This window comes from Notamacropus eugenii, chromosome 1, assembly GCF_028372415.1.
Source record: "Notamacropus eugenii isolate mMacEug1 chromosome 1, mMacEug1.pri_v2, whole genome shotgun sequence".
Lineage (NCBI taxonomy): Eukaryota > Metazoa > Chordata > Mammalia > Diprotodontia > Macropodidae > Notamacropus > Notamacropus eugenii.
Window position 1 is genome coordinate 559,079,398 of NC_092872.1, and position 12,341 is coordinate 559,091,738.

Genomic DNA, 12,341 nt, shown 5'->3' on the forward strand with positions numbered 1-12,341 from the left:
TTTCCTAAAACTCAAGTCTGACCATGTTAATCTCCTACTGAATAAACTCTAATAGCGCCTTATTAGTGCTAGGATTACATAGAAACTCTTCTCTTTGTCATTTAAAGCTCTTCAAAACCTTGCCCATTACTACTTTTCCAACATCGCATGTACGTGACTCCCCTCCATGTACTCCAGCCATGCTGGCCTGCTTGATGTTCCTTATTAATAAAACTAACTCCTATCTGTGTGCCATTTTACTGGCTGTCTTGTGTTCAGAAGGCATTCCCTACTCAACTCCCTGGCTTCCTTCAGGACTCAACTTAGATACCACCATGTCGGGGATCCCCTTTTCTGTTTCTTCTAGCTACTAGTACCTTCCCTCAAAAGGTTACCTATATTACTTTGTATGTGTCTGGTTACATGTTACACACATGTTATATCACTGTATCACTTATTAGAATGTCAGATCCTTGTGTTTCACATTTGTCTTTGTATAACCAGTCTTTAGTACGGTACCTGACAAAAGCAAACACCTAATAAATGCATGTTGATTGCTATGATTGATAATTCTCTGCCAGTTATCTTTGAAACATTAAGAGAATGGAGGTAGTAAGCAACACTTGAAATGGGCAAATGATGTCCTGAATTTCTAAAATAGTAATGATAATGATAATTAAAATAATTAAGCAGTAGATTATATTTTTATAGTGCTTTAAGACTGAAAAGCTCTTCCTATACATGATTTCATTTGAACCTCACAAGCAGCCCTGTGATGTCAGTGCTATTGTGATTCCTGTTTTATTGATGAGGAAACTGAGGCTTCAAGAGGTTGTTACTCAGGACCATTCAACTAGTGAGGAATTTGAGGCAGGATTCAAACTCACATCTTTCAGACTTCAAAATGAGTTCTGTAAGTTGGTGACTTGGTTTCAACTCCTAGCAAAATTCTAGAACGTGTTATTGAAGATATAAAAGTTGTCAGCTCCATGTGTACAAAAGTGTTTATAGCAGTTCTTTTTGTGGTAGAAGAAAATTGGAAACTAGGAACATATTCCTCAATTGGTAATTGGCTAAATAAGTATTGGTATACGTGTGTCATGGAATACCACCGTGCTTTAAAAAATGTTGAAGGAGATGGTTTCAAAAAAGACACGAGGCTTTTTGATGAATTGATGCAGAGTAAAGGAGCAGAACCAGGAGAATACTATAAAGACAAACAACTCTAAAACACTTAAGGACTCTCTGATCAACAAAATGGCCAATCACAATTCCAGAGGACTCATGATGAAACATACTACCTATTGTCAGATAAAGATGTGATGTACTCAGAGTGTAAATTGAGGCATTTAAATAAAAAAAATTTTTTTGTGACGTTTCCAATGAGCACATTTGTTTTCCTTGACTATACGTGTTTGTGACTTTTTTTCTTGCTTTCTCGGTGGAGAGTGATAAATATGGAGAGGTGGAAAGGAATGAGTACAGACCTTAAAATAAAATTGAATTAAAATTTTTTTAAAATAAAAGTGTCATCCTCAACTTCTCACTCTCTCTCCCCGTGTCTAATCTGTTGCCAATGTCTGTCAATTTTGTAACATCTCACCTATATGTCCTCTTCTCTTTTCTGACACTGCTACCACCCTGGTGCAGGCCCTCTTCTCCTCTTACGTGAACTCTTGCAGTAGTTTGCTGCTGGTCTCTCTGTTGTAAATCTCTTCCCACTCTAGTCTATTATCCACTCAGCTGCCAAAATGATCTTCTAAAAGCACAGGTCTGGTTATGTCACCCCATATTCAATAAACTACAGTGGCTCACCAGCACCTTTATGATAGAATGTAAAATCCCTTTTTTTGGTGTTCAAATCTTTTCATCATATGCCTCTCAAGTGACTCCACCCCCACCATTATCCAGTGACATTGACCTCTTTCTTGTGGCTTGGATAAGACACTGCATCTTTAGACATTTTCACTGTCTTCCTTGCTTGGAATTCTCTCTCTCCTCATCTCTAGAACATCTTGGCTTCCCTGATTTCAAGTCCAGCTAAAATCCCACCTTCTATAAGGAGCTTTTCCCTATCCACCTTAAATCTAATATCTTTTCTCAAAGATTATCTTTAATTTATCTTGTATGTATCTTATTTTTATGTAGTTGTTTGGATGTTGCCTTCCTCATTAGACTTTGATCTCCTTGAGAGCAGGGCCTGTCTTTTTTCATTTCTTTTCATCTCTAGCACCCAACACAGTGTCTGGCACATAATGGGTGCTTAATAAATGTTTATTGATTGATTGACTAATCATTAAGTGTGGGCTTCATCAGGAATAGATCATACCAGATTAAGCCTATTTCAGCTTTTAATAGTTTCTTAAGACTGGTAATTTGGGGGTATTCCATAGATGTAGACATACCTGAATTTCAGCAATATGTTTGAAAGTCTTTTTATGATATCCTTAGGGAAAAAGTAAAAAGACAGGGGCTAGATAATTAGGTGGATTCAAGATTAGTTGAAAAATTTTACCCAAAGACTTATTAATGGTTCACTGTGAATCTGGATGAGATCTTTAGTGATATGCTTCTGTGATCTGTCCTTGACCTTCTATTCAATGTTTATGCCAATGGCTTAGATTACACTATAAATTACATACCTATCAAATTTGTAAGTGACAGGAAGCTGGTAGAGAGAACTAATGGTTCAAAATTAAAATCTGAGGAAATTTTCACTAGCACTGTATATATGGTCAAGTTCTCTTCTGTTCCATGGCTGTAACATATCATTCTTGCCCCACATAGTCCAGAAAATACATTCCTTTTGTCACAAGAAGGGATTCTGTAAGAGAGTGGAGGATTAGGTGCAAATTAAGCAATACAAATGAAGCAACAACTTGTACATGGCCTGTTAATACCTAATTATTATCATTTTATACAAGGAGTAAACATTGAACTACTATTCTTCTTTGGTTTTGTCCTTTGTTTTATTTTTCAGTTAGAATTTTGTAGCGACAATTTTTGGCCATGCTACAGTTTTCCATGAGGGCAGACCACCTCTGGAATGTCTCATGATCTGTATTGATGTCTTCAAATGTAGGGACAGATAACAATCTGAGTATGGACATGACTTACAAGTGTTAGTTTGGACTAAACAACTTCTTTAGGTCTCTTCTAATTCTGTTTTTATGAAGTGCTAATTTATTGTAATTTGGTCATTATACATTTTTCTCTGAATGCTAAAGAAAATGGTGCTGTGTGTGATTCAGGAGTATCTAACCCAAGGCCATTGGGAGACATCATTCTTTAGAATTGTGTGCATTCCTTTTTGTGATTTGAAGAAGTATTTATATCTTTTGAATGACCTAAAATGATATTACAGTGTAGGAACACACAAGGGTACTCTAACGAGTCAGTATCATATTTAGTATAATAAATTAATCAGGCTTTGGAGTTTTGAAGCAACAAAATTATTTTGGCTCCATGTCAATGAAACTGATTAATTTTAATTCCTATGCTTAATCTAATTGTTTCTAAAGTATGTTTTTACTCCCATGATGATGAAGTAGTTAGATAGTAAGAATAGAAGACAATAGAAAATTCTGCTATATTAGATACAATTCAAGTTGCTCAAAAAGATCAAGTATATGCAAATGTCAAATTACAAGATACTTGATCTCTTATCAGAGAGATGTTACTTAGGAGTTTTTTTGTTTTGTTTTTGTTTTACCAATTATTTAGCCGTTGAAATACATAAATTGCATTTCAAGACCATTGGACAGGAAAAGAATTTTTGAAAATAACCTCATTATTATGCTACTGCTAGGTCTGTATCCCAGAGAGAGATTTATTTTTTAAAAAAGAGAAAAGGACCTACTTGTACAAAAATATTTATAGCAGCTCTTTTTGTGGTGGCTGAGAAGTGAAAATTGAGGGGATGCCTATCAATTGGGGAATAACTGAATTAGTTGTGATATATAATTATGATGGAATATTATTGTACTGTAAGAAATGACAAGCAGGATGATTTCAGAAATACCTGGAAAGACTTACATGAACTGATGCAAAGTGAAGTGAGCAGAACCAGGAAAATGTTGTACACAGTAACAGCAATAGTGTATGATAAAGAATTGTAGATGACTTAGCTGTTCTCAGTTATCCAAGACAATCCCAAAGGGCTCATGATGAAACTTGCCATCTGCCTCCAGAGAAAGAACTGGTATTTTCTGAATACAGAGTGAAGTGTTTTTTCTTTCTTTGTTCCTTGTTTTCTTTCTTTTGTCTTCTTGTACAAAATGACTAATATGAAAATGATTTACATGATTGCACATATGTAACCTATATCAAACTGCTTAACATCTCAGAGAGGGGGGAAGGAGGGAGAAAGGGATAGAATTTGGAACACAAAACTTGAAAAAATGCTAAAAATTGTTATAACATGTAATTAGGGAAAAATAAAATATTATTAAAATAATAATAAAAAGGCAAAAACCTCATTATTGGTTTCTGAAGAAAGCATATTAAAATTCTTGGAGTTATTTTTTAATGTCCTGTATTAATTTTTGATTCCTTTTATTCTTGCAGTGTTACATGGGAACCAATGGGCGATGGTAAAAAGATCATTTCATTGGCGGATAACCATTTGCTATTATGGGATTTACAAGAAAGCTCAAGCCAAGCTGTGGTAAGGAAAAGAAATTAGAGAGGCTTCTTCTATTTTTTTTCTTTTTTTGCTTCTTGAAAACTAAGTGTTTGCTTAAATTTGGGGTGATTTCTAAATTAAAACTCATTTAGAACTTTGATATTGATAACAACTACTATTTTAATTGTATTGTCAGATTAAGATCATAGTCATAGGGTCTTAAATCTAAAGGTAGAAAGGACGGATTTTAGAGACCAAAAAGAGGAAAAGGATCCATGTGGTAAAAAAGAAAAAAATATACCAGCTTTTTATAGTGACAAAGGACTAGAAACCAAAGAGGAAAGTGCCTGTCAATTGGGAAATGGCTGAACAAATTACATAGTATGTGAATATAATTGTAAGAGATGGTTTCAAAGAAACCTTAGAAGACTTGCATGAACTGATACAGAGTAAAATTAGCAAAATTAAAAGAACAGTTTGCATATAACATCAACATTATAAAGACAATCAACTTTTAGAAACTTAAGAACTCTGATCAGCTATGATTCTAGAGTGCTCATGAAAAGCATGCTGTCTGCCTCTTGATGAACCCAATATGCAGAATAGGCGTACATTTTTTGGACATGGATAATGTAAGATTTTGTTTTCTTTGACTATACATATTTATTTAAAGGATTTCTCTCTCTCATCCTCCCCCCCTCCCTCCCTTTGTCCTTCCTTCTCTCTCTCTCTCTCTGTTTCTTTCTCTCTCTCTCCTAAGAAGGGAATGATATATATTGGAAAATGGAGAGTGGCGATATTACCCTTCTTCCCCTTCCAAAAAAAGTCAAGAGAACAGAAGGAATCATATACAAGTAGACAACTTTGAAAATTATATGTTGAACTGATTATACACTTTAAAAGAATAGTAAGCTCTACATAATAGAGATTTATAGTTTCATGTATAACCCTCTTCTATTCTACGGTGTATATGGAAATGCTTATTCTATTTGATGTTTGTTTAGGTCGGAATAAAAGAGAGTAAGAAAAAAATGTTTTAAAGATGAATTCAGGTACTACATTTACCTGTGTATATTTATTTAACTGTCAAGCATCCTGGCATACAGTAAGGGATATATTTTTGGGCACTAAAGATTGCTCTGATAGGAGCCACGTGGTATCTGCATAACTAGAATTTCCAGAAGAAACAAAGTCTGATGCATTCAGCAGGTTTTTATCTTCCCCAACTTTGCAATGCCATCTTATAATCAAACTGCTAATGTATCTTTAGACCCTAAGCTATCTAAAAATGATTTTATGGTAGAGTGATTAATCTGTAACTTATTTTCTGCAGACACCAATTTAGTTTTCTTTCTCCTTTTCTATTCTCTGTCAGCAGTTCTGTCAATATCACTTTGTGATCCTCCACTGTAGTATTTAATACAGAAACCTTCCTATCGATTTCAACCATCTTCATACCAAGCCTCTCAATTTTTTTTTTATTGTTTGAGGATATTACCTTCTGTGGTGAATCTAATCTTATGCTCTCTGCATCATTACCTTTTGCAATTAAATTGTAGGTTCTTTGCCATTTATAATCATTAGCAGAACTCAGGGGAGGTCTAGAGCCCATGCTTTCCACAAGGTCTTCAGGTTTTGATGAGGAGGGAACCATATTGGCTGAGATTTCCATTTCCATTTGATCTCATTTGTCTGTAGATCTAGTAGTACTCAGTAGTTTTAGAATAAATTGCTTTTATCAACGTATAAATGATGGTAGAAAGGAAAAATAAAACAGTGTTGAAGGGCACTTCTGTGTTGGGAATTATCTTCCTTCCTTTGGTCTTTTTAAGGATTTTCTTCAATGGACATAGAATAAGTGCATGTGAGGAAAGGTTGGAAAGGTAGGTTGGTCAAAGTTGTGAAAGACCTAGAATGCCAGTCTTAGGAATATACATTATTAGTCAGTGAGAACTTTCTAATCATTCGAGTTTGCAAGTTTGATGTTATTTTGGTCTTCTCATTCTTCCTCATCACAGATATTTAATCAGTTGCCAATTCTTATCCATTATACCTCCATAACATCTCTCACAGCTCTCCTATTTCTTCACTTGGGTACCACCCTCATTTAGGCTCTTATTACATCTCATGTAGACTACTACAAATTCTTCTAATTAGTTTCCCTGACTCAGGTCTCTCTCCTCTCCAGGGTTCAGGGAGGGAGGAGGATACCACACAGGATCACAATGAGAAGATGTCCAGGAAGTGGTATAGAGGACTGACCCCAGCAAGATAAGACAAAAGCTTACCTGTCACCATGGGAGCTGATAAAGTCACCAAGTGAAAGAGTTTATAGAGAGAAGAGAACAGGGCAAAGGATAAAGCTTTGAGGTACTTTGAATGATGATCCTACAAAGGAGACAGCAGTGGTCAGATAGGTAGGAGGAAAGTCAAGCAAGAGCAGTGTTGTGGAAATATGACCTGAGGGACTATAGAGAAATCAGTAGTGTTAAATGCTACAGAGAGATCAGGAAGGATGGGGACTGAGAAAAGGCCATGAAATTTGATAATTAAGAGATCAGTGGTAATTTTGAAGAGAACAGTTTTAGTTGAGTCAGAAGCCAGGTTGCAAAGTGTTGAGAATTGAGAGAACAGGAGGTAGAGGCAATAAATGTAGACAGGTTTTTCTAAGAGTTGGCTACGAAAGGGAAGAGAGAAAGAGGACCATAGCTTGAGAGTGTGGTAAAGTCAAATGAGGTTTTTTTTTTTAATTATAGGGAACACCTGATTACATTTTTAGGCAGCAGTAAAGAACTAGTAAATAGGGAGAATTTACAGATTAGAGGGGCCAGCTAGGTGACTCAGTAGACAGAGTGCTAGGCCTCAAGGGAGGAAGACTCATCTCCCTGATTTCAAAATCTAGTCTCAGACACTTACTAGCTGTGAGACCCCAGACAAGTCAGTTAATCCTGTTTGCCTCAGTTTCCTTATCTGTAAAATGAGCTGGAGAAGGAAATGGCAAACCATTCCACTATGTTTGCCAAGAAAACCCCAAATGGGATCACAAAAGTCAGACGAGACTGAAACAGCAGAACAATAACAGTTAGAGAGAAAGGATAATCATGGAGGCAATTAGCCCAAGGAGACAGGAGGGGATAAAATCATGTATAAGTAGAGAATTTGACCTTGGAGAGAATAACCTTTTTATTAGGCAGCAAAGGAAGAGAGAATAAGAGATAATGACAAAAGGTTTTTTCAAAATGTAGAGGAAAAGAATGTTCAATTAATGCCTTTTGAGCATTACAACATTCCTATGAAATAGTTGCTGCCAATGTCATTATCCCTATTTTACAGAGGTGGAAACTGTAACTGGCTTCCTGGCTGTTCCACAAACAAGACAATTCATCTCAGCTCTGGGCACTTTCTTTGGCTGTCCCCTGTGCCTTTTCCATTCTGACTCCTGACTTCCCTGGCTTCCTATAAATCCTAATTAAAATCCCGCCGTCTACAGGAAGCCTTCCCCACCATGTCTTAATTCTAGTACTTTCACTTTGTTAATTATTTCCCATTTATCCTGGATATAGCTTACTTTGTACATATTTGCTTGTTGTTCTCCCCCTTAAATTATAAGCATCTTGAGGGCAAGGACTATCTTCTGCTTCTTTTTGTATCCTTATCTTGTAGCACAGTACCTAGCACATAGTAGGCACTTAATAAATGTTTATTGATTGATTAATTGAAACCTCAGAGAGATCAAGTAATTTACCCAGGTGTCAGTGGTGGGGTTAGGACTAGAACAGGTCTCCTGAAGAAGAGACTGTTTGAGCTAAGCTTTGGAGAAACTAGAAAAGCCAGAATAAAAAAGTAAGAAGAGAGAACATTTCTAGGTACTGGAGTGCAACCAATGCAGATGCACAGAGTTATATAATGGAGTGTCATGTGTGAAGAACAAGTCAGTGTAGCCAGATTGTAGAGTGTGGAGGAAAGCAAAGTGTAAGGAGACTGGAAAGGTGGGAATAGGCCAGGTCATGAAAAGCTTTAAATGCCAAAAAGAAGGTTTTGTGTTTGATTTTGGAGGTAATTTGTAGTCACTGGCATTAATTAAGTAGAGAGGTGAGGTGACATGGTCATTCTGGGAGATTAATAGAGGGCTTGGGACAGGGAGAAAGTTGAAACAGGAAGACCAAATATAAGGCTTTTGTAATGTCCACATATAAAGTGATAAGAGTCTGGAGGAGAGTGGCAGCTTTGGAAGCAGAAAAAAGTTGTGAGAAATGTTGGGAAGTTAATAGTGACACTATCTGAGAATGATATGGATATATTGGGTAAGGGCAAGGAAGGAACTGAGTTTGAGATGCCCATGGAATGCTGAATTTGAGATGGTCAGTAGGCATTAGATGATGCAGTGCAGGAACTTGAGAGATGTTATAAATCTTGTAGAGAAAGATGCAGGGGTAATCTGGCCAGAGATGTTAATTGAACCCATGGGAGGTGATGAAATCTCCAAGTGAGATAGTATAGATAGAGGAGATTTGGAGCATAAGACAGCCACAGTTAGTGGCATGACCTGGATGAAGATCTGGCAAAGGAGACTAAGAAGGAGCAGTCAGGAACCAGTAGAAGAACAAGGAGAGAATGGCATCACAAAAATTGGAGAGGAGATAAAAGTGTCAAAGGCTGTGGAGAAATCAGGAAACACAATGACAGAGAAATAATCATTAGATGTAGCAACATGAGATCATTGGTAACTTAAGAGAGTACAGGTTCACCAGAATGATGACATGAAGGGAAGCAGGGCAAAGTAAAACTGGACTGTAGGTTAGAGCCTCATTATTGTATATGGTCTTACATTAGAGACAGGGAGATTTAGGGGAGAGAGTTTTGAACTTGAAGTTAGGAAGATCTGGGGTTGCCTCTTTTTCTAATGCTTAGTAGCTGTGTGATTATGGGCAAGTTCAAAGTCCCTTGGCCTCTCTGAGCTGTGTTCTCATCTATAAAATGGAGACAATTATACCTGTAGCATCTGTCTCATAGTGTTGTTGTGAGGCTCAAATGAAATGATGTTCATAAAGAATATTGTGAATTTGAAAGTGCTCTTTCAACGTCAGTTTACGTGATCATGATGACACCACCACCAGATTAAAGAGATTGTAATTTATCCTAGCCATTGAACAAGAACTTGATCTGATCGGACCAATGCTTGGAGATTATTTTGCCAGCTTTGTGAAGGATGCCTTGTGGTTTTATTAGTGTATTATTGCCAGAAACCAGGTTGCAAGAGGTTGAGAAATTAGTGGTTAATGAGGACGTGAAGGAAGGGAAGCATACATTCTTCTTCCTAGGTCCTTGATAAGAGAGAAAGATTGATAAAGTGAGAAGATGGGAGGGTCAAATGAAATTTGGATTTTTTCTTTTTTTTAAAGATGCGGGAGAAATGGGCAATTTTGTAGAAGGCAGAGATGAAACGAGTAGACAGATTTAAACTGAGAGGGAATGATTGATGGGGCAAGGTTCTGAAGGAGAAGGTAGGGACTGAATCATAGGTGAAAGTGGAATCTTGGTAATGAGAAAGGATCGCTCATTATCTGAGTGGAGAGCAAAGGAGGAAGGAGTAAAAATGTAGTTGAGTTTTGAAGTGGGAATAGAAAAAAAAATGAGGAAGCTCAAGTCATTTGGTCCGGATTTTCCTAAAAAATATCAGTCATCTGCTAAGAGAGGGAATTAGAGATGCCATTGGCCACTTGAGGAGAGAGGTTTAAAACAAATGTTGTGAGGAATGATTATTTATTTGCAGATAATTACAAGTTTGTTGTAGCTTTTATGGTCCAGCCTTCTTTAAGAATTGCCTTCAGAGTTTTGGCCATCCTTTTGAACATCCTCAGTGGTGAGATATTAGGAAGTCAAAATCATTCAGACTCAATTGTGAGGCATACCATGATTAAGATGAATCATTGACTGTGGTCACTTTGCTTTTAGATTCTTGCAGTTTAATTCAATAATGTTTATTAAGCACTGTGCTAAGTACTCAGGATACAAATAAGAAAAATAGACAATACCTGCCCTCAAGGAGCTTACAATTAATCTAACAGGAGGAGACAACACACAAAAGGAAGTTGAAAGGGCTGGGGTGGGGGTACCCACCATGGGGAATGGTGTTCAGTGGAGTCCAAGACAAGTAGAACTGCTGAAGGAAAATGGAGTTACTTGGAATGTTGTGCATCTGTGTAAAGGAAGACTTGGGGAGGAGTTAATGCTCCACCTTCCATCAGAGAACAGAGCCAGCTGGGGTAAGTTGAGAAGGTGTATCAAACACTGAGTCAATTTACCTGGTGATGAGATTTCAGGTGATCAGCTTATTCTGCAGAAATGAGAGGTGTTCTCTGGAGTCATCTCTCTGTCTCTCTGTACTCTCATGAAATCTCTCTGGGCCCCAGTTTTATCATATGCAAAATAACGAGGGAGTTGTACTAAATAAGCTCTGAAGTCCTGTCTAGCTGTAGAGCTATGATTCTGTGATACTCTCTACTTCAGACAGGCCCACATTGCTTCCTTGCCCTTATGAAACCTTCACTTGATCCAGCCATCTCCTCATGCTGTCATCTCTTAGTTTTCCCAACGAAATTCCTAGAAAATGCTATCTACTTTTAGTTCCACTCCACTCCCCCCACTCCCCGCCCTTAACTTCTCTCAACCTCTTGTAATCTGGCTGCCAACCCCACCAACTGAAATTGTTCTCTATTAGGTCACTGGGGATCTATTAATTGATAAATCTAGTGGCTTTTCTCAGTCCCAATACTCCTTGAGTTCTTCTCAGCATTTGACATTGTCTGTTCTTCTTCCTGAAAATCTCTTTCATCCATTCCTTCCTTTGTAATCTCACATAGCCACTCTGCTGCAGGCCTTCATCATCTCCTGTCTAGATCATTGTGACCTACTTGGCTCCTTGTTTTCTGCAGCTCTCCTCCCGAACCAGCTGACAGAGTACAAGTTCAATCACCTGATTATTGTATTCGGTCTTAAATTAGAGGCAGAGATGCTTAGAGGATAGTCTTGGACTTGAGGCTCACCTCCTCCAACACTTAATAGCTGTGTGACCACAGGCAAGTCACTCTGAGTTACCATTTCCTCATCTATAAAATGGAGACAACAATAGAAAAGCTTCTTTTTCTGTTCAGGAAATTTCAACGAATCTCCATTGTCTTTGGGATAAAACACAGGCTCCTCTGTTTGGCATTTGAAGCCCTTTACATTCTCTTCCAGTCTATTTTTACCAGCTCTTTACACCCTTTTACATGTTTCACCCAAATGCCTTGCTTACTGATTCTTGGACATAATATTCCATCGCTTCCCTCTCTGCTTGGAATTATCGTGCTTGGAATTATCCACTTCTTAGAACCGCTTGGTAGTTATGGATAAATTGTATTCTGCCTGGTTGTAGTGAATATGAAGACTGAAGAGATCACAGATATTTTGGAGTATTGAATGCTCTCTGTTTGTTTCACCACTGCCTCAAAATCAACATGCTTAGAATTAAACTCATCCCTCACCCCACTGTTTCCAACTTCCCTCTTCCTGTTTATTGATAGCCTTACCATCCACCTCAATCACTCATTCATGAAACATTGGAGTCATCTTTAGCTCTCTCATCACTATTACCCTCTACATCAGTGGTATCAAACTTAAATAGAATCAGATCCTTGTGGGCCACATTTTGACTCAGAAAACACAAATCAACATAATCTGTGTTTTATTGCATTTT

At 37.4% G+C, this 12,341-nt stretch overlaps 1 protein-coding gene across 2 annotated transcripts in view; it reads left to right on the plus strand.

The window, feature by feature from the left end:
- Positions 1-12,341, plus strand: part of EIPR1 (EARP complex and GARP complex interacting protein 1) — a 213,383-nt gene that overhangs the window by 175,465 nt on the left and 25,577 nt on the right. For both annotated transcript variants that reach the window (XM_072634318.1, XM_072634319.1), the window contains one exon: positions 4,546-4,645. In XM_072634318.1, the coding sequence (XP_072490419.1) occupies positions 4,546-4,645 (100 nt within the window). The remainder of the gene's footprint in view (positions 1-4,545; positions 4,646-12,341) is intronic.